Source organism: Nuphar pumila, chromosome 13, assembly GCF_984573655.1.
Source record: "Nuphar pumila chromosome 13, dmNupPumi1.hap1.1, whole genome shotgun sequence".
Classification (NCBI taxonomy): domain Eukaryota; kingdom Viridiplantae; phylum Streptophyta; class Magnoliopsida; order Nymphaeales; family Nymphaeaceae; genus Nuphar; species Nuphar pumila.
The window spans coordinates 96411106-96434171 of NC_143261.1; the positions used below are offsets into that span (position 1 = coordinate 96411106).

General features: G+C 39.0%; 1 protein-coding gene across 4 annotated transcripts; it reads left to right on the forward strand.

Moving 5' to 3' along the window:
* Positions 1 to 14106: 14106 nt before the first annotated feature.
* On the forward strand, positions 14107 to 22291 carry LOC149819322 (uncharacterized). 4 transcript variants are annotated; one of them, XM_089985625.1, is made up of 7 exons: positions 14107 to 14284; positions 17390 to 17469; positions 17557 to 17706; positions 18225 to 18313; positions 18646 to 20706; positions 21136 to 21256; positions 21333 to 22291. In XM_089985625.1, the coding sequence occupies exons 3-7, from the start codon at positions 17565 to 17567 to the stop codon at positions 22088 to 22090; spliced, it is 3171 nt and encodes a 1056-aa protein (XP_089841751.1). In that variant the 5' UTR covers positions 14107 to 14284; positions 17390 to 17469; positions 17557 to 17564; the 3' UTR covers positions 22091 to 22291. The 4 variants fall into 4 exon arrangements, with proteins under 4 accessions (XP_089841751.1, XP_089841749.1, XP_089841750.1 ...); XM_089985624.1 differs by having other exon boundaries at positions 14181 to 14284; positions 17390 to 17457; XM_089985623.1 differs by lacking the exon at positions 17390 to 17469.
* Positions 22292 to 23066: the final 775 nt, after the last annotated feature.

Genomic DNA, 23066 nt, shown 5'->3' on the forward strand with positions numbered 1-23066 from the left:
AAGGATCTTTTCCGGTATGCTGTATCGTCCTACTAGGGGGATGGGTCAACAGGCCTCTGGGGTATCTAAAATACATAGAATAATCAACCCCCAGATCGTCGCGTTGTCGCCCAGATATGAGTCCCCTAAGCCCATGGGGAGGTGCAATTATCGAAACAAAGCATTAGCTTAGGTACAGCGTTACTTTGAATGTATGAGTGGATGACGTTGTTGAGTCAGTCCTGCATAACCTTTGTGAAGGTGTCATGGTCGGTATACTACTGTACCGATTGGGAAAGAACCCCATTGATATCCGTACGACTAAGTGAAGCTCGGAGAGTTGTCCTTAGATTCGTAGGATACTGATGTGCCAAGCATAAAAGCTTGAGCTAGACATCTATTCGTGACTCTAAGGAGGTCAAGGCTAAGTCATAAAGACTTAAGCGGTTATTCTAACTCACAGCCCTGAAGAGGCTTATGTGAAGTCATGAAGACTTGCGTGGATGTTCAACTCATAGCCCTGATGAGGCTTTTTGCGATATACGCTAAGTCATGGAGGCTTAAGCGTCGTATTACGAACTGCGACCCTGAGTGGTCTATGCATTTACTTGAGTTGAATAGATAGGTGTTTGCTTACTTACCAGACCATCAGTGGTTCTGACCCCGTTTAATGGGGATTTCAGGTGTTGAACCTGCGTGGCGATATGCGGAGCAAGGCGGCATCGAGTTCCAGGGTTTCTCTAGACAGAGTTGTACTGCTTCCTTTTATTGAACCTTCACTGCTTTTCTAAGCAGTAGTGTTGTAATAAACATATGTTTTCGATAAAATGGAACACTTTGGTGGTCAATGAGTTGCTTGGCCACATACCTGCAACGTGCTCGGAGTTTTCTAAAATCGACGACTCATTATCGTCTTATTCCGCTGCTAAAAGTTTTTCTAAGTTCCGCTGCAAAGAAAAAAAAATTCATGAAAATTTTAACTTAGCTTTGTTTTGGAAATCCGGGGCGTTACAACTGTCCTGACATCATGAAACTCCGTTGGCTTACCCTTTGCCCTCAAAAAGTGGTCACGCTTCAGCTTGTGCAAAGAGTGACACCTATGGGATTTAAACGTAGACCACCTGCCGGCCCGAGTCCCATCCCACTACTCCAAACCCCTTTGGGGCGGTTAAGGCCTTAAGGGGTTTTTGAAAGCTGGAAATAACATCATATACATAGGGCTGAGACATGAGCCGAGCAGCTCATGGCTTGGCTCGTAAGCAGCTCGGTCAATGTAAAACACATAGCGATTAAGAGGAATCCTTGAATCAACATGATCTACAAGAGGGCGTAAGAGGCGATTATCAATGGCCAGGCCCAAATATGTTGTTGCTAAAGGACCCACCTTGCATTCAAAGATGGATGTAGCTGTAGCAATAGTGAAAGGGTCTGAATTAAATAGCAAGACTTTACCCTTGTAGGGATGTGATCATGATTTATTGGGATGTCACTGATCCGATATCGGATCAAATCCAACTTAGTTTAGTCAGATCGAAACCATGCATATCTGATTATAATTGGATGAGGATATGGTTTTGGTTTTTTTTCCACCGAATTCGATAGATATGCTGATTTGATGGATATTTGAATCCGGTTACATGTAAAAGAACAGATTTGATATGAGCTTTTCATCATCCAAGTTCAAATTCGAATCAAAGTCCGTTTTAGGCAACATCCAATTACTCAGATCTGATATTGAACACATCCAATTCGAATCTAAACCGTTTACAATGCTTAACCTAATGCATTTCAAATGCCCCTCTAAAGTGTAAAATGACATTTTTGTGAAATTTTGAGGAAATAACTCAACTTATGCTCTTTCACTAAAAAAAATTTAATAATGAGCCATTCATAGTTCTTACCATTTTGGATTGATTACACAAACTCAACTTAATAATTTTAGTGCCCAGCATAGGGATGCAAACGGACCGGATCCAGTATAGAACTTTTATGATTTTTTTATTGTTTCAACCCGATTCAGATCTGACTTTCCTTTGTATTTAGCTGATCTGGATCTGGATCTGATCCGTTTGCATCCCTAACCTTGGGTTCACAAAAACAAAAAAGTAGGCGCCTAAATATAATTTCAATAAACCCGGGCCGCATTTTGCAAATAGCTGATAATTGACGTGTCTTTTTGTAGATTGTTATTTATTCTTTGTAAATTTTTCAGGAGAGGCCCGGGAAGCTTTGGCTTTATTCTCGAAAATTGTTCCATATCACTAATTGAGATAACATATGGACCGTTGGTTCTCAAAATCTAAGGGTTCCAGTTGTGGACTTGATCCTATAGGATTACCACGGTCCCATCAATAGATAATTCTTAAGTGCATACTGACGTCAAGTCTTACACGTGTCTGTTCATGTAGGTCCCACCGTCTCGCATGACGATGACGACTTCCCCTCTCTCCAATGTTGTCAGTTTCGGTATCGGCCGCGTATCGTTTGGCCAACGATTCAGGTGAATCGTTCTGAATCTGGCCAAAAATAAAAAAAATATTACGTGTCAATCAGAACGTTACACGTGTTAAAATATTAAAAATACTATTAAAAATGATTTTAAGTATTTTTTAAAATTTTATTAAAAATAGCCTATTCATGGGAGATGCATATCGATTTTATAACGATATGATACGTATCGACCGATACGCACCGATACTTCCCTCTCTCTCTCTCTCTCTCTCTCTGAGATCGGACCTTGGGAACCACCAAAATATGGTGGGCCCCACGGAGAAGGGGTGCCCGTGACCACACTTATTTAACCATGGTTAGGCATGTACAGCTGGACGTCATGGGCAGTCCCAGTCTTTGCGGGGCCGTACGAAAAAATCGGCGATTAATTCGCGTGACTCCACACCGGATCGCAGCAGCTCGCAACGCGCGCTGCAACCTGTAAGAGCAGGAAAAAACAAAAGAAAGGACCACGAAAGCAAAGGTCACGTGACTCACAGTTCACCAGACCCACGAGCACGCTACCCACCAACCAGCCTCACTAAACAGGTCGGATTCGGGTACCAACTCGTACTTGGACTCGGGTCGCGTGTACTTTCCCGAACTGAATCTAGATATTCCTCTTGGTGAAAAGATCAGATGCAATATGATTGCACAAATATTTCTTCGTTAAGCACCTGATTGCCACAACTGACAAGCCTGTTCCCAGAGGGTGATATATATATATATATATATATATATATATATATATATATATATATATATATATATATATAATAAAGAGAGAAAGAACTGAACATATATTAGAACCTCTTTTCTTGTTTTGCCCCCATTAAGCCCGATAGCTTGAAGTGTTTTATAGTAGATCTGAACCGTTAAATGTGCTTAGCATGCTCGATTTAGTGGGATAACTCTTGGATCATGTTTTTTTGATGAAAAAATGTATTTTTATGAGCCAAAAAAAAATTGATGCTGTCATGGCTGTTGATTTTGTATCATCAAAAAAACTATCTACAGGTCAGATTACGGTGACCTAAAAGTCGTTCCCACTGAACAAAACCTATAGATGACATCTATGGTGTTAGATGTGAGAAAAAATATCGAAAACTATAGGTTTTAAAAGGGCCTAATGAGGCAGAACGTGAAAACATGGCAGAACCCAGACCACGTAAAACGTGTTCCCGGGTGTGTTTATGTGATTTTCTCAAAATCATGTGAATTGAATCTTTTCACAAAATACTTTAAAAAAATATAGTTACAGTTACTTGCTAAAAATTATATATATTTACACAAACAAAATAAAAATAGAAAACCTGCTTTTATCAGAACATAATATTATAAAAATAGGAAATATTCTGAAAATATCTCAATTCAAGAATATTAGATCGAAAGTTGAGACTATTAGCATGATTACAGGTAGGGGTGGAAATCCTGTCGGGTTGGCGGGTCAGCATACCTCAACCCGAACCCGACCCGTTTATTAAACGGGTCGGCTGTGGCAAACACGAACCCAGACCGTTTAATAAACGGGTAACCCGACACGACCCGCCAACCCATTTAATAAATGGGTTGGGTCGGGTAAACGGGTTCTCAGGTTCGCGTGTCAGGTTGACGGGTCGGGTTGACAGGTCGACGGGTCGGGTTGGCGGGTTGGCATACCCCGAACCCGACCCGTTTAATAAATGGGTTATGCGGGTCGACCCGTTTATCAAACGGGTTGGCTTAAGCCCAACCCAAATCCGCCTAAGAGGCGGGTTGGCGGGTCGGGTTGGCGGATCGTGTCAGGTTTTGCCACCCCTAATTACAGGGACTCGGTTGTTTTGAAGCTTTGGACGAAGAATGAGTCCCGGTTGTACTATGTGAGTCTACGATGGAGATAGTGCTTTGAATGCCAAAATACAGACATCTAGTTTTGGACACTTTCCAATTGGGTCTAGTGTTGGCATCCAGCAGGATCCAGGTTCCTTTATAGAGTGCAATTGTTAATAACGTTAATCTTTGAAATAATAAAATAATAAAATCCTACAAATATGTAAAATTAAGATGAAGTAAAAGATATTTACAAAAAATCGCTTTATTATGATTTTACATGTAACAATGTAAATATGACGGAAAATTCGGGTACTTTTATAAACACAAAATTATTGAAATCTTTCAAAAGTACCTTTGATATTTAAACAGTTGTCGTCTGAAGTTGTCTACAATTGCATGACTTGCTACCCTTACCAAGCCCTGTAAGGCCAGGGTTTGGTGATAAATAAGAAGGTCCAATTAAAATCTGGGTTGGACATGAAGGGTCCTATTAATATATGGAGCTGGTATGGTTTGTGAATTTTCATGCCAAACCCGTGCCCGACCCAAGTTCTGACTAAGATCTGCAATTTTTTATGTAAATTAAAAAGAAAAAGATATTATTATACTGGTTATAGTCCGAGTTTGGTTCATGTAATCCTTATAGGGTCTGGGTATGGTTTCTCTTATGGTGGGTCCGATTGAACCCAACTCTGGACTTGGAACCATCATCTCAAATCAAGTTTGTGTCTGATTCTACCTGTGTCTGAACCATACCCAACCCGTTGACATCCCTACTTGCGACCTGCAAAAATCTTCCCCCTTGTTACTTACATGATTAGAAGTTCATGCAACCATTTTGTATCGAGATTATTATCACTCTTTCAATGGATTGGATCTGGGCCAGATCGTGCCACATTTGAATCTTAACTCAAAATATGAACAGTAGATAAGTATTCGATGAGACAGTGTTGAATTCAAACATGAACTATATGTGGCAATACTGAGCCCAGTAAAAATAGATTAAAAAAAAAAGCCTTTTACGTGTAAGACAATGCAATCAGATCATATTTTCATTGGAAACTGATTTGGGTCCCCTGAATACTTATCTGAAACAAAAAAATATCCGATTAAGCTACTCCAATTCTGATCTAAAAGCACCTTCCAATAAAAAAAACAATCTATTGAGCTACTTTAAAATCCAAATTCTCAGACTTGAATTGGATATCCAGCCATATCCAATCTGTTTGCACCCTGCATAGAGCTGAAAAAGATATAATTGGATATATAATCTGGATCCAACACCTTATTTCTGGATTCAAATCCTTACCATAAGATCTGACTGTGGATTCAGATTGGATTCACAGATCTTCTATACCGGATTCCTTTTGGATTCAGATCAGTATTTTAGGTTGGAAATAATTCAGACGAGATCAAAATAGAATCTAATTTCTCTTTTCTTTTTACATGTAAAGAGCATATGCTTTATTGGTTTTTACTGGATCTAGCATTACCACATATATTTTCGAGCTGGATTCAGCCCTACCATATTGAACCTCATATAGATCCAGATTCAGATTTGGATCTACAATATACATTCTGGGTTCGGATTCGGATATAACAAGATATGTCTCGTATCCGATTCGTTTGCAACCTATAGAAAATCTTGTTTTTCAAAAACTCGCGAGAATTTGAAAATTTTTCATAAATCTTCATTTTTTGTCAAAATCTCGGCAATAAAAAAATAAAATAAAAAATATAAAAATTATTTTGTATGCAAAAATATTAATAAAAATTATTTAAAAATAAAAATGCATGGTTTTTTCACAATAAATAACCGTTTAAAACATAAATATCATGTTTAAATCGCAGTATTTGTGTTTTTTTATAAATCTCATGATATTTTGAAAATCTTGCAAGAAATTGCCATTTTAAACTTTCAGGCAATTTCTCGTGATATTATCACGACATTTTTATAAAATCTTGCGATATTTGTCACTATGAGCCTCAACCCTAGCTCTTTAACTTCTTTCAAAACTGGCAAATGTAGGAGTGCCTTTTTTATTGTCTCATCTCAAACCTCAATTACACTATGTCACCAATCTTTTGGGTAAGAAAGGAAAGAGGGTAATTAGTTGGTCCCCTCTTATCTTTTTGTCCCTCTAGCACTTCTCGAACCACACACTCTTTTAGGGTTTCGCTTGAATGCTCACCCTATTTTGATTTTTGAGGTGTTAGATGTTATAAAGCTTTTTGCTCTTTTGGGTGTCAGATATTGTGGGCTTTTATAATTGGTCCTATTGCTATAGCTGAACTAAAATTGCTTGTCCATTTCCGGCAACCAAATTCTAACGAGCTATATCTTGCTAAATTCAAACAAATTCAGAAAAAAAACCACCATTCTCTTTATTGGAAGTAGGATTATTATTTTGCATACATCTCTCTTTGATGTTTAATGAGCCAAGTTTAATAAAATTCGGTTTTTTTATATGCTTTAGATTTTAGGAATTTTTTAGTGTAGTCCTTATTTTTGTAATTTATTCAATGAATGATGCTAAAATCTATTTTTTTGTTGCATGCTTTAGATTTTATATATGGGTTTTGTATTTTGATTCTTATTTTTAAAATTTATTGAGCAAACGATGCTAAATTTGATTTTTTTTAAGAGATGTTTTAGATTTTAGGGCTTTTGTATTTTAATTCTTAGTTTAGCAATTTATTGAGTGAATGAAGTTAAATTCATTTTTTTAAGATATGATTAAATTTTGTTTGTTATGTATTTAATCTCTTTTGAAATTTATTTAGTGAATGATGTTAAATATGATTTTTTTGAAGATATGCTTTAGATTTTAAGGTTTTTGTATTTTAATCATTATTTTTGTAATTTATTGAGTGAATTATACTAAATCCAATTTTTTATATGCTTTGAATTTTAGGAGTTTCGTATTTTAATCTTCAATTTTGTAATTTATAGAGTGAATGATGCTAAATTTGAATTTCTTTCAGTTATATTTTAAGAATTTTGTATTTTAATCCTTATTTTTACAATTTATTAATTGAATAATGTTAAATCCGATTTTTTTTCGCAGAAGCTTTAGATTTTAGAGTTTTTGTATTTGAATCCTTCTTTGTAGTTTATTGAATGAATACATGCTATCTTATCCATATTGTATATATGTCAAAGTTGTTTGCAAAGATGAATTAAATGCTAGACGCATGGATGGTAATGTTCTAATATGGTTGATGCAAACGTTGGACAAAAAGGGTTATCAATGTTCAAGACTGGGACAGAACAAAATAGAACAAGGTGTCCTTATCTAGCATTGTCCACGAGTTAAAGGGGCCCTATAGCATCATCTTTACTTTATTAATAGGGATGCAATAGTCTGGCCCAAAATATTCAGTTAAATGATTTTCTTTTTTGGTTCATATCGCCGACCCCAATTGTTTTGGGATGAAGGCGTAGTTGTTGTTGTTGCTGTTGTATATTTTATATTTTAAAGATTTTGTATTTTTATTTTTATTTTTTTTAATTTATTTAGTGCATAATACTAAATCCAAAAAAAAATCGCGTAGGCTTTAGAATTTAGAGACTTTGAAATGCAAACAGTTCAAACAGAACAGCTAAATACAGTTCGAATAGAGATTCTGATTGAAATTGAATCTAGAATAGCCAAAAATTGCAATACCTCCACCTTGAATCCGACCCATTTGCACCCCTAATTACCAAGCTACCAACAAAACCATTGATAGATGATAAGGGTATTTTGGCCTCAATGGTACTAATGTGAGTTGGATGGCATCTTCAAGAGCAATTTGAGATGTGATGCATATTGATAGCTTACAACTTGTTAGTTGCAAGGGATTAATGACCTGAGAGGGTGTTCTCTGTCGTTGGCTTGGAGGTTTGATGTTGCATAAATTGTCCATTAAAATATCACCATTAGGGAGCTATTTGGTGTTTTTGGTATGGATTCAGTGTGGTTATTGGATCTTACACATGAAATTCATAAGTCAAAGATGGATCTAAGTATTGAATCTAAAGTATGAATTTGGGTATTGGATCCAAAGCAGTAGTGGTGAGCCCCGCATCACATTGGACTCGCAATATGTTCGAAAATTCAATGAAACGGTTATGGCTGTGTAACGGCTACCCAGGGAAGAATAAGTAATTCAGTTTACTTCTGCAGATAGAGAGCTTGATAATTGCATCGAAAAATCTTCACTGAAGCAAGTCATTAATCATAGTCCAATTTTCTTCTCCTTTGTTTCTTAGAGTTCGCCTTCTCTGAACACACCATGGTCCGAAATCCAACAGCTCCTTATCTTTGAAATGAATGCATAATGGGCTCCATAATGTTTGATGTTCTGTGGGACAGTAGTTGCTACAGTAGCCGTGAGATACAAATGTCTTATTTTTTAATATTTTTATGGTTTTTCATGAGACTAATATTATTGAATTGATACCAAGGGGGCTTCCCTTGTCTGGTAGGATCTGTTAGGGCACGTCACCTTGTGTTGGGACGTTGTATGTTCGAACCCCAATGGTATAGTTGTATAACTGGTTGGAGTCTGGCTAACCCCAGCTTTCTCTGTTGAAAAAAAAAATATTACTGCAGTGATCTACTTGATTTGCTTAGTGAGAATCGGCTCTTGAATCGTCCTGTTACAGCCAGTAGTCTGGGTTTTATAGAGGTTTTAAAAATGAATAATAGACGATATTTTCTTAAAGCCTAGAATCGCATTTTTAGGTTGAAAAGCCCGATCGAAACACAGGTTGCCAAGATTTCGATCATGCTGAAATGCATGTATGAGTCAAATTAGATTAAAACAACCTGCACCATGGTGATCTAGAGCTGTTTGTATCTCATGTCCCCATCAATGTTACCAGGTTGTATCGGCAGAATTTTGATAGGCTTCACCCTGAATCTGCTATTTTTTAAATAAATGGCAAAAATACTAAAAATTAAATTATTATTATTTAATACTATTGTAATTAATGATTTTAACATGTCTCATTTTTTATTTTCTGGCCGATACAGAACGATTCAGCTGAGTATCGGTATCGGCCGATACAGCTGAATTCGGTGGCCCAAGGATTCAGGGTCGATACCGATACTGACAACGTCGGTCACCATGTTGTATATCGTATTGAAAACATGATCTAACCATGCTCTCTGGACTCTTACAGAGGGAGATGGATCTTGCAGAAATTGAGGGTGGATCAGGTGCAACCACATTGTACACTTTAAGGACTTTGGACATGTTTTGTTGAGTCTCATGAGATTTGAACTTTGGTATAAATTAATGAGAGAATGAATAACAAACATATGAAGAAATGGACTTTCATTTGCCTTTACAAATGAAAGTTGCTTTCTCATTTAAATGAGAAACTGAATCATCCTCACATGTAAACGGCAAAATCTAGTCAGGCAAAAAAGTTGGGAGATTTTGAAATTTTTCATAAAATCTTGTTTTTTTGTTTCAACAAAATCTTGGAAATAAAAAATAAATTAAAAAATATAAAAAATAATTTTTATAAGAAAAAATAAATAAAACACATTTAAAAATAAAAATCTCAAGGGTTTTCATGATAAATATCTTTTTAAAATATAAATATCACGATACTTGTCACAGTTTGAAAATCTTGCAAGAAATTACCTTTTTAAAATTTCAGGCAATTTCTCGATATATATAGACCATATTTTTTATAAATATTAGGGTAGTTTGTCACAGAGGCTGTGGGGACGGATCAAGTGCAGCAGCAGACTAAAGTGTGAAATGTGATTGCACCTTATTCGCCAGCGTAGATTTAAAATACTAACCATAATTTGGTCGATAAAACTACTCATTTATGTTTGCCGTTCATCTTTAGGATGGACGGACGGCCTGCGACCACGTCGCCAACTTTGGAAGAGTGCACGACAAAAGATTTTCCTTATTTTGCTATGGAACCGGGATGTGGCAACTTCGTTACAACATGCAGATTCAAGGGTACTTTTGTCTAAGAAGAAGTGCAAAAAGTATTGTGAAACCGCACGAGTGTGGCGGAGGGGAAACAATGACGCGGCAGTTCGAAAATTTCGTGGAAGCAGATCAGGTGATGCTGAAAATGAGCGTTTTTGCTCATGCGGGCATCTTGGCCGTCTGTTTGCATTTTGGATGAATGCCACGTGGTTTTGTTGACTTTAGAGCTTTTTAAAATGCAAATCGGATGGCCACGATGTCAGCATGAGCAAAAACGTTCATTTTCAGCATGACCTGATCAGCTTCCAAATTTCGTGATGGCAACGGTAGGACAAAAATGTGCCTTTGAGTTGCAAAATGACTAAAATATCCATAAGGGCATCTTAAGTCATTTCGACACATCGGCATCCTCCTTCAAACAGTTCTTTTAGTTAGGGGGAAATGTCAAACGGTGAGATTTTTCGACCCTTTCAAATGAAAGACTTTTTCATTGAAAGAGTTTTTTAAAAAGTACATTTTTTATAGAAAATATTTTGGTGGTGGAGGAATATTTTCTACTATACTCTTCACCTATCATCTTAGTCATATCTCACCACCACCACCATCATCCATCTCACCACGAGACACGCTTCCTCCTCCTTTCTCTCTCATTTTTTCACACTTTTATACTCTATCTTTTTTATGCTATGCAAACTAGGGGTGGCAAAACCTGACACCACCTGCCAACCCGACCCGCCAACCCGCCTCTTAGGCGGGTTCGGGTTGGGTTTAAGCCAACCCGTTTAATAAACGGGTCGACCCGCCTAACCCGTTTATTAAACGGGCTGGGTTCGGGTTGGGGGTATGCCAACCCGGCTGACCAGTTTAATAAACGGGTTAGGCGGGCGGGTCAACCCGCGAACCTGAGAAACCGTTTACCCGACCCAACCCATTTATTAAATGGGTTGGCGGGTCGTGTCGGGTTACCCGTTTATTAAACGGGCCGGGTTCGTGTTTGCCGCAGCCAACCCATTTAATAAACAGTTCGGGTTGAGGTATGCTGGCCCGCCAACCCGTCGGGTTGAGGTATGCTGGCCCGCCAACCCGTCGGGTCGACCTGCCAACCCGACACGATTGCCACCCTTAATGCAAACAAGCTAAAAACTTTCTTTTAAAAATTTCTCATATAAAAAACTATCACAGCTAAAACTTTCTTTTTCTATAAGAGTTTTTCTCTCTTCCAAAGGTGCCCTTAAAGTATTAATGAATACAGGCAATTAGGGATTGCAGTGGGGCGGGACGGGGGACAAGGTCTCCACCCCTGCCCTGTCTTAAGATTTTATCCTCCATCCCTCGCGGGGAATGGATTTTATCCTCCATCCCCGCCTTCATCCCCGTTTCATGTCCTCCATCCCCGGTTCAAACGGGGATGAGGCGGGGCGGGGCAGGGATATTGCGGGGAAAAGTGGTCGGGGCGGGGATGAGGCGGGGATCGGGGCGGGGCGGGGAAAAGTGCACGTCCACCCCCGCCTCCACCCCCGGATGGGGATGGATTTTAACCTTCGTCCCCGCCTCCATTCCCGGTCCAAACACAGCGAGGCGGGGGCGGGGCCCCGCTTTCCCCCGGTCCACTGCCATCCCTACAGGCAATGCTATCAAAATTGGTTTGGGGCTTGAATATATTTTCAAAATGATTAAGAGAATTGGCTGATTCAAAATCAAACCGATTCATTACGAATGGGTTAATTTTTTTCATCGAATGACACATATCACTAAAGTAAAAATAAAAATATTTTAAGCTCTATTAAAAATATGTAAATGTTTAAAAACATCAAAATTGAAGTGGCCCTTTGTAAAATGAATTTTGAGCCAATGTCATACTCAGCCAATTCGCAACTATTCTTATAACGATATGTGTGTAGGAAGGTTGGATTTGGTTCAAGTCAAAACCCATTATTTGTGACCCATCCAAGATTTGGAAAATAGGCATGAGTCTCTTTCACCGACGCCATCATCGGAACGGATCCAAACATACTACTCCATAACACTTCAAATATTTATTTATTTTGGATTTATAACCCTTAGGATTTTTGCCTATCTACAAGTTCTTTTTTTTTTAGGTTGAAAAATCAATAACTTCCGATATACCAAATTTTTATTTCTCAAAATTATATGCTCTCAGAAGTGAATGAAAGAAACAGGAGGCGATGGCAAAGTCAGCGCAGCTGGGTCTTTGATACCGAGGGTGGTTTTTCCATGTAAATATAAAAAAACATATAAAATATTTAATATAATGTACATATATTAAATATGAGAAATTTATTTTTATCGTCTAACAGTAGAATTTATGGCACTTAAACTTGTTGGCTTTTATGCATTAAGCCTTAAAGCCCTCAACTTTATATATTATATAATTTTGAAAGCTGGGGTTAGGGAGAACCCCTACCAGTTATACAACCATACTATATTTGGAGTTCGAACTTGCAACGTTCCAACACAAGGTGACGTTCACTAACTGTTCAGCCAGTGCACGTCACCTTGCGTTGGAACGTTGCAGGTTCAAAACCCAGTAGTGTACTTGTAAGACTGATAAGAGTCTGCCTAACCCCAGCTTGCCTTTAAAAAAAAAAAATCATAAAAGTGTAACCGTTAGTGGCTCTAAGTTGACCTAAGGCGAACAAAAAAATGGCGTATTCAACTCAGCGTCTTAACTTTCACGGTCTCACCTCACCTGATGGTTTTCAGTTTTTCTTATTAAAAAAGAAAATTACAACAAAACAAAAAAAAAAGCAGCACACCGAACCCCACTTCATTATTGGTAGAAGTACAAGTCAAGAACCATAAACTCCAAAAACCTCATATGGCATTTTACGTCCCCAGAGAAAACGTGACCGACTTCATGAAGTCCAAGAACTTCGGTCGGAAGTTCCCGAACTCAGATCACGTTTCACTTGACACCCAAACGTAGCCTGGACGTGCTCCCCTCCCCGTCAGCGTCTTTTAACACCTTAAGCAGGGATGAATCGGTCATCCCGATATTTTGGCCAAATAAGGACCGATCAAAGCAAATTACGATAATACCTTTACAAGTCTTGGGGTCCGTTTGGGGACAAACCCCGTCATTTCTCGAAACAATTGGGCCTCATCAGATCTCCCAATATTGACCTGAATAGGCTGATACGTAACGTATCGGTATAAAATCAATACGATACTAACATGAATCGGATATTTTTAATAAAATTTAAAAATGCTTAAAATTATTGTTTTAATGGTGTAACACGTGTCACGCTATGATTGACGGGAATTCTTTTTTAGCCGATTCAGAACGATACACTTGAGAATCGTTATCGTTTGATTCACCTGAACAGTTGGCTAAACGATTCAGGGCCGATACCGATACTGACAACATTCTTCCCCCAACAACGACAGTTTGCTGTTGCGGTAACACATGGTAACACTTATAAGTCAAGCCGCGGGAGTGTTAAGAGGGATTCTTTTTTTTTTTAGTCTTTATAAAAAGATGCAGTTGGAGAAATGAAGAATATTTTCCACGTGGGACAAATTAGTGGGGGGGACTTCTTCCTTACACGACCTTGGGAAGCATGCAAATAATCGTTTTGCCTTTTTCGGAATGGGCACTCATTTCATTTTTTTTTGTAATAAAACTAATAAGTAAGAGTAAAATCGTCACTTCATGCATACAATTTGAGCCCACTTGAAGCACACAGGACAAGGGAGAACCCGTGCCCCTAATTTGTAATTCGGGGATTGAAGAAAAGCGAAAAAATAAGAAAATAGAGAGGGGTTGGTTTAATTTCCTCCTGTCCGAGTAAAATTACCTTCTTGCCACTCGTACTCCATCCTCCGTATAAATTAAATCAAAGAGATGGTTACGAGTCCGCCGAGACGTCGGTGAGTGGGGCTCTGAGTTTTTTTTTTTTTCTCTTCCCTCCACTTCGATCGCGGTTAAATGAGCGCAACCGAAGCCGTGGCAGGCCGCCCCCCTTCCCCTGCCGGAGCCGGACGTACGGCTCCACCGCATTGGCAGTTTCCGTCGAGTTCACCGCCAGAGCCGGAGGTGAGAACAAGGACGAGTCCTTCTACTTCTTCGCTGCTTTTCTCTCGTTCTTGTTGATCGTTGCTTCTCCTTTACGCTTTCTGATCGTCAGAGTGACGGTCCCTCTCCCTTTCCTCGAGTTCCGCTCGTTTTCTTTTTCAAGGGTTTGCTTTTTTCCTTCTCTCTCTCTCTCTCACGATCGAGTGTGTTTGTGTGCTCTTCGGGAGTGCAGATCTGAGACTGTAAAGAAAATGACAGTCTTTTTACTGAGATCTGAGGAAAAGAAGGCGGACTCTCCTCTTTTTTCTTTTTTCTGAGTATTTTGTTTTCCCGTATTTTCTTGGAGATTACGTGTTTTTTCTTACTTTTTCCGTAACTAGAGGGAAATGTTGGAATTTTGTGTTCGTGGTAAGTTTTTGAAAGTCTGACCGAAAATTGAACGGACGGAACCTGTCTGTTATTTTCTTTGTTTTTTCTCTTCTTCTTTTTTTGAGATATGTGCTTGTTTTATTTTTATTTTCGAGGATTGCGTGGCTTTTTTTGTACGCTTCCGAAATTTTTGGTTCAAAATTACGTTTTTTGCGGTTTTCCCTGAAATAGGAGAAAAGTAAACGAAATTTTGCCTTGATTCTCGTTTTTCCTGATAAGCTGTACTTCTTTTTCCTGGCTAACCATGGCGAGCTTTTCACCGTTATCTTTTTCTTAGTTTTACGTTGAAGTCTGAGGAAAAGGAGCGCGAGTTTTCACGTTTTTCTCGTTTTCGTGGTTTCCTTTGATGCTTGCTCTTACTATTCTTCAAAGGTTTCATCAATAACCATGTAAGACTTTGAATCCAAGTTTCTGGTTATTTTTACGGTAATAATAAAGAGAAACCGGGGGAAAATTGCCTGCACTCTATTAATTTCGTGGCTTTCTTCTCGTTTTTTTGTAGATCAGTTTGTTTTTATGCCGTTCATTTGCATTGTTCTTAATCTTTAATAAATCGTTGTAGGACTCGAGAAAGTCCCCTTTTTTCTGAAATTTTAGTCTAACTTTCTCCTCCTCCTCTGAAATTTTAGTCCTCTTTGAAGATTGAGCGAATTCACTTTGATGCAGGATTGAAAATTTATGGCCCGAATGCATTCATTTATTCCGCTTGTTGAAAATAGGGACAATAACCAGCCTGCATTTTGGTGGTTTAGTTTGTTTTCTTGCTGAGAATTTGTACATCCTACACAGTTTACTCATCGGTAAATGTTTCTTCTTCTGTTCAAAATTGGAGAAAAGGATACAGTACATGCCTTTTACTACTTTTTATCTTATTTCTCCTCTTTTTGCCCCTCAAAAATGGGACGTTCTTTCTTTTATTCAAAAATCGGTATGTCCCTGTCGTTATGAAGTCCCTGCCTTCTTATTTTACTTTAAGTGGTTTTCTCGTTTTTGTTGTTTTTTTTCAGTGTTTTCCTTGTCATAAAACTGTCGTTATTTGTTTGAATGAGATCGTCTGTTTTTAGTTTGATATGCATTTTGTAATTTTGCAAGGATCTTTTGAAAACGATGAAAGGGACAAATTACCATGTTTTCTGCTTTGAAACTCGTGTCTGGGCACGTTTTCATTTGTGGGTTTCTTTTTGTTTGGTGAGATGGGTAACATTTTATGGTACAGAAGGTTTCCTGTATCTGCTGATTGTGTTCTCTCAAGATCTTCTTTCCTTCTTTTCTCTGAGATCTTTATTCAGGTTGATTGGCTCACAGGGTGCCCTTGATCTGATTTTATTTACTATTTCTTTACAAACATATTAAATTAAGTCTGGGATCGATTAAGATAGCTGGACGGTTAGATCGCCCTATTATAACCGAGGGGTCTGGTGTTTGAATCCCGTGGGGGTTGTCCCAGCTTGCCTGTCAAAAAAATGTACATGTTTTCTTTTCTTTCTCTACGATCTGTTTGGTTCCGGGAGTCTAGATTTCGTTATCAACTGATTTTGAGTACGGCATCTTAGCTGATGTTTAAGAATGCCCATCTTTTTTCCTTTTTTGGTGGAATTTGGATACCCCATTTTGTGCATCTCTCAAAGTAAAAACTTGGCTTCCTTGGAATTGGCTGCCAAATTGCCAATTCTCACATGGTTACCCAATTTTTATTGTCATCCTGCTTTATTATTATTATTATTATTATTATTATTATTATTATGTTTTATTTGGCTGCATATATTTTGCACTTGGTGTAAATCACGGATTCTGTTTGCGGTTTACTTTCATTTTGAGAACATGTTTTTGCTCTTTTTCTAATGTTGCTTGACTGGGACTGTGGTTGTGATTATGACGTTATTCTTAATTTTTTAAGCTCATTACATTTTTAAGACACTGAAAGTTTCCTATTCTGAGGATGGCGTGATCTGTCCATGCTCTTGCAAGATCTTTTTTAGCTTAGGTAAATATGTTGTTCGATGATTTTTACTTAGATTGCACTGTTTTTTGAAAAGGGAAAAATTACTGACCATAGAAGATTGGTATTTTTTTTTCCATCCTTTTGCTGTCATATACGATGTATTTTTTTTGTTGGTAATATTGTTAATATTACTACTACTACTGCAGCTAATACTTATCTCACATACTCGTGCTGTTCGGTTTGAATGTTTTACCTTTATTGGATTGGTCTTTTATTCCTTAAAGAATATCCATTTTGCTTCTTATTCGTACTTTTAAAGATGAAGTTTTCTTGATATAATTTTTTCCTGTTTTCGTCTTGTAGTCTTCAACGTACCAAGTGGGATGTTTTATTTCTTTTCCTTTTCAGAAATCATTGTGGTTATCTTTCGTCTTTCTTCAGCGTGATGACCTGAGTTTGTAATCATTTTGAATGCTGTACTGATCTGAACATCTGAACGCTTGAATCTTGGGGACTTGCCACCTGCACGAATGAATATGTTGTGCCTTTTGCCAAAAATATTCTCTCCCTTGTTATGTCCTTTTCCAATGCTGTGTATCTTGCTTCAGTATACTTTGCCTTAAAGTTATGCTTGCAGGGACTAATTACCTTTCTTTATGTCGGACTGCTGCTAGATTTTAGGTTTTAGCGCTTTACAATTGATTGGCTGAAGTCTTATTTTCTTTTTTCTTCCTTTTTTATCCCTTCCTCTTTAGTTTTGGAGGTCCTTACAGATGAAGATTTCTTTTGAAGAGTGTGGATGCTAAACTGTTGTGCTTTGAACGTGAGAGGCTGAGTATGGCGCTCTATTTTGTTTTCTTTTTTGTAGTTTAGTCCCACAAGTATTTTTGCTCATATTATTGGTGGTTTTCTTGCTTGTCAGGTGTTGTGATGGCTGAATTTCAGCGGAAGAAATCCACTAGTTACCAAAAATCATATCCAAGTTGTATGGGAAGGATGGTTAACCTGTTTGACTTGACCTTGGGAGTTTCAGGAGGAAACAAACTACTTACTGAAAATCCTCATCGTGATGGTGAGTTTCTTTAGTAGCTGCATGCATTCCATTCTCGGTCTTTCCCCTTTACACTTTCTTTTGGTGGAAGAGACTGGGCTGAACCTAACAAGTAGACATCGGATATGGTGTCCAATCCGATGCCCTGTATTTTATGCTTAAGAAGAAATATTTAATGTGTGTGAATCCTTCATTTTTATGGTTGCAAGTTTTTTTAGCAATAACCCTGATTTATGGATGCAAATTTCCAAGTCAAACCAAGGGACCTAGTGTTTATTATGTGCAAAAATATATATTCATTCGCAGTGCACATGTGTGTGTATGTGTGCAAGCCAAGGCGTTCCTATCCTTTTTTTCCCAATGCAATGGTTTTTACTTCCAGTTAGGCATTCCTAAGTAACCATAAATCCAGGATTACTGGTTGGAAATGCAGTCTGAAATTGAATTAATTGGTCATCCCTATTTCTGCCCAACTGCACTTTTTTCCCCTTTTCTCATTAGGAACATAGCAATTCATATTACTGGATGGCTTATGTCAGGATTGGACCTTTCTAGAAGTCGGCTGGACTTGTCAAGGAAAGCCTCAGATCCCACTGCTTATGATGAGGAATATGTAGAAGAAAAGCCTGTAAGCATCTAACACCTTTACTGCTGTGTACTTGAAAATTTTCAATTAAAAAAAAAGTTAATTAGTCACAAATATGTGAACCCTCAATATTTTTGTCGAAATTTCATGAGCAAACAGAATTTTTGTTCTAAATATCTCAAAATTGCTAGATAACTTTAGAACTTGTATTTTCTCTATCTTTTTTTTCGGTTGGGTGATTGGAGGGGGTGTGGGTGTTTGTTCTGAGGTTGGCAAAATTTTCAGTTCCCATTATGCCATAAGGTTCTGTGCTATTTTTTTCACCATCTGATGGGCATATTGTCTGTTTAACTTCTACATCCTGTCTTTATCAGGTAGCATATGAATCAAGAAGAAGCTCTTTAAACAAGGCCCCAAATGGAACACCTATGAAGATGCTTATAGCTCAAGAAATGTCAAAAGAAGTGGATCCCAAGCAAAAGCCTGCCAATGTTGTTGCCCGCCTAATGGGTCTTGATGCAATTCCTGCTCATGAACCATGGTCCTCCTGGCAAAGAAACAAATCTGCTCGTTATTTGCCGAGCACTACATTGAGGAATCATGAACATTGTTATCACCCGCCAATCCAGGTGGGTACTTTCACCCAACAAGGAACCTTGTTTGGACACCGGTATCAGGAAAATGGATTGGAGGAGAAATGCCTACCACGCAAGGCCCAGTCTCCTCCTACTATTTGTGAGCAACAAGAATGTATGGATGTTTATGAAGTTTGGCAGTCATCTAAGATGGAGAAAGTCAAAACCCAATCATTGCAGAAGGGAACGTATGATGGCCATCTAGATGAGAAAAAGATGGATCTTGTACGACAAAAATTCATGGAAGCAAAGCGACTTGCTACTGATGAAAAGCTCCGCCAATCTAAGGAATTTCAAGATGCATTAGAAGTGTTAAGTTTGAACAGAGATTTGTTCCTGAAATTTCTTCAAGAACCTAATTCATTATTCTCAAATCATCTCAATAACCTGCGATCTACTCCACCACCACCTCAATCAAAGCGCATCACAGTGCTGAAACCTTCAAAGGCAGTTGTAGGAAATGGCTCTTGGGAGCAACTTAATAGTGGTGAGAGATGCATTATCTCAGAATCTAGGAAAGGCCGACTTGGCAGGAAACAGGAAATGGTGAAAGACTCCCTTAAGAAACAACAACAGGTAGTTAAAACAGAGGGACTGGATGAGAACAGGCCACTTTGGAATTCTGTTTTTGAGAATCAGAGTACTTTTCATGTTAGACCACCAGATAAAGGTGATAGTACTTCTCAGCCCGCAAGAATAGTGGTCTTAAAGCCTAGTCTCCGCAAGGCCCAGCACATAAGGATGGTGGTCTCATCCCCAACCTTATCACCTAGGCCACACAGTAGAGACTCGGACTCAAGCAGTCCAGAGAAGTCTTTTGATTCTACAGCAGATGAAAATAAAGATTGTCAAGTGGGAGAGGTAACACGACAGATGCATGGATGCTTAAGCAGCCAGTCCTTGCATGAATCAAGCACCAGAGATGAGCCCTTGCTCTCGTCTGTGTTATCAAATGGCTATGTTGGGGACGATAGCTCATTCAACAGGTCGGAAAATGAAGACCTAGAAGGCAGCAATCTTAGTGATTCTGAGGTTATGACCCCGACCTCAAGGCATTCATGGGATTTCATCAACAGGTGTAGTCCTTATTCATCATCTTCCTTAAGTAGGACATCGTACTCACCAGAGTCTTCAGTGAGCAGAGAAGCCAAGAAGAGGCTTTCAGAGCGGTGGGCATTGATGGCACATGGTAATCAAGGACACCGGCATGTAAGAAGAAACTCAAGTACGTTAGGCGAAATGCTTGCTATACCTGAAGTGAAAAAGCCAACAAACTCAGTTGGGGAGATAAGTGAGGAAGGTGTTAGTGTGTCAAGCAGCAGAACACATGCTGAAAATGATCATGACTCAAGCTGCATCTCTAGTAGCAACTGTATAGAAGATGGTGCTGGGGAGGGTTCCTTTAGAAACCTGTTGAGGTCAAGATCAGTTCCTGCCTCTTCAAATGCATTTGATACTGTACCACTTAAAGGTGAGACTGCTAAGCCCGAACCACAAAAGCCCATAGCAAAAGCAGGGAAGCCAAAGAGTGCAAAGTCACTCAAGGGTAAGGTCTCGAGTTTGTTCTTCTCCAAGAATAAGAAATTAAGCAAAGAGAAATGTGATCCATCTCTCTCGCTTGGGAGCTGCCAAGACGGAAAATCTGTAGAAATATCCAAGGATATCTCTGATTTGCAGCAGCTTCCTATCAGATGTAACTCTTGGAGCGGTCCATTGTCTATGTCAAATTCAGATCAATTGTGCAAAACTCCTGCTTCAACTTCAATTCTAAGCGGATTAAAAGAAGGCTTCTCTATCGAGGTACTGATTTTCAAAATATTTTTGTTAACAGATCCACACATGCACTTGCCTACATGTACACGCACACATGCATGTGTGTAGAAGCCCTTTTGGATCAACTTGCTAATACGTAGCTCTTGCTTTGGCTTCTGATGATGACTATCTGGTCTCTGGTTATAATTGTCTATTTGATCCTTTTTTGCATTAAAGATGGAAGTTGTATGGTTAAAGCATGCTCAATTGGACATACACGCATTGTAAGTCAATTGGTGTATGGAAGTTTCTTCCTAGCATAAACTGGAATGTCTGTGTGCTGCTTGTGTTCATGTTTACCTGTCTTGTATAGTTGTACCTTCATGTATTTATGAACATTCATATTTTTTTGCTTGTTAAAAAGGTGCTGAGCTTCTAGCTTTTGCTTAGTTTTTGGTTTTTTCTACCATTGTGTAGGCACCTGACATTCCGAGTGAGAATCAAGAGCAACCCAGTCCTGTTTCAGTTCTGGAACCACCATCTGAAGATGAAGCTCCGAGCCCGCCTGGCATGGAAAGAAGCACGTTAGGTTCACAAGGTAAGTACACCACAAACAGCTGAGAATTTAATCTGATCCTGTATTTTACCTACTGATCTGTTTCCTTGGTCAACAGTTCACCATGCATATCTTTCCCTCAGAAAGGGGGCAAGTAGAATATCTTCACCTGAATCAGTGGCTGCTACATTGTCATGGGAGGACACCAACTTGGAAGATGGCACATCAGGAAACAGAGGAACAGAAGCTGCAACTGTTCCCGCGATCCCGTTGGAAGAACAAGGACGATTCCTGTTTGTGCAGAAAGTGCTTACTGCTGCTGGCTTGGACAGAGAACAACCCGACACTACCATCTTTTCCGACAGATGGTATTCATCAAACAGCCCTTTAGACCCTTCCTTGCTGGAGAGGTTTGACGAGTGGAACATGCACTTTAGTAACAGTAAGACAAAGGACTCCATAAGCAAGGCAGTGAAGCTGCGGCGAGCTTTATTGGAAAGAAAGCTTCTGTTTGACTATGTGAATGCAGTCCTCTTGGATATGGCAGGACCAGCTTTGGAAGTGAATCCATGGTCGAGGGCCCGAAATGGCACTGGGTGGGGTGGGGTCCTTACAGGGAGCCAGCTAGTAGAAGAGGTGTGGAGGAGATCGAAGAAGATTTCCTTCGGGGAGGAGGCCATGACAGCGGTAACCGCAGCAGAAGGCAGGGATTGTGTAGACAAGCTGTTGAAGAAAGAGGTGGTGGGCAGAGGGTGGGGTTGGTTGGACTTGGAGTTGGTGGAGATGGACGTTATTGGGAGGGAGATAGAGAATGACGTCCTTCAGAACTTGATTGAAGATGCTGTTTCTGATTTCATCCATGTATGCTGCCATTGACGTCTGTATGTGGCTAACAATTCATGTTTGGGAGGCCACTTCCTCCCTTGTGGAGGCAAAACAGTAAAAGGTGAATATGGTAAACACGGTTTTTTTTTTCTTTATTTAACCTTGTCCTTCTGCTTTTGTGATGTATTTACGTATGTACGATCATCTTGTATAAACATTTGTGATTTGAGATTGGAATTTTGTTTCATTTATGAATGGTTGTGTCGTGTCCTTCCACATTCAAATGATTCCGGAGTAGAAATTGCACGACATTCTTTACTTACCATTACCAAGGTCTCCGTTCATCTGGTAGGGCCTACTTGTGAAAGTCACCAAGTTGACAGGACGTCACAACTCACAAGTTCGGAAACCACGGGTGTGGCATCCCTTTCTGCAATGTCAAAGTTACCCTTTGGTGGGCGGGGAGGGTTTTACCAACTGGAGGCCAGCCAATGTGCAGTCTGTAGGGGTGTGGTGTTTCTCTTGAATCATCCAAAAAAGAACAAAAAAACTGTGTCGGGGTTGATGGGGGAGAAATCTCTCTCCCTCTCTGTCTATCTCTCTCTATACATATACACCCGTGTCACTATTCATTCTGTTGAAGTCCATCAAAGAATTCCGTTCAGATATTTAGAAATTGGTAGTAACTCCAGATGGGAGATACATGCCAGGGCATTTATTCTAGGTGGTTGCAGATCCGAGCCGTTGTCAATGTCAAATTCAGAAGCTTTTGCAGTGGGACCACCTGCACAACAGTAGATTCTTGATTCTTGGAATCGATTCAGATTTCAGACTGAGGAAGCACAAAAATTCTGTACATCGTCCAGATTTATTATAAGGTACTATTATCCAGTTCTCAGATGATGTAAAAGTATTCAAAAACGACGAAACCTTTAAGGGAAAAAGATTCTAGGTTAAATGAGAACTGAATTCTGCCGTTGTGTACGAACCATCCCACTGCATTTATTGCACTTGAAAATGACCTGTT

Excerpts from the sequence above, each read along its gene's own strand:
- LOC149819322 (XM_089985625.1), top strand. The coding sequence starts at position 17,565 with ATGGCTGAATTTCAGCGGAAGAAATCCACTAGTTACCAAAAATCATAT. Across the intron at positions 17,707-18,224 it reads TGAAAATCCTCATCGTGATG|GATTGGACCTTTCTAGAAGT; the intron begins GTGAGTTTCTTT and ends GGCTTATGTCAG. Across the intron at positions 20,707-21,135 it reads AAGAAGGCTTCTCTATCGAG|GCACCTGACATTCCGAGTGA; the intron begins GTACTGATTTTC and ends ACCATTGTGTAG.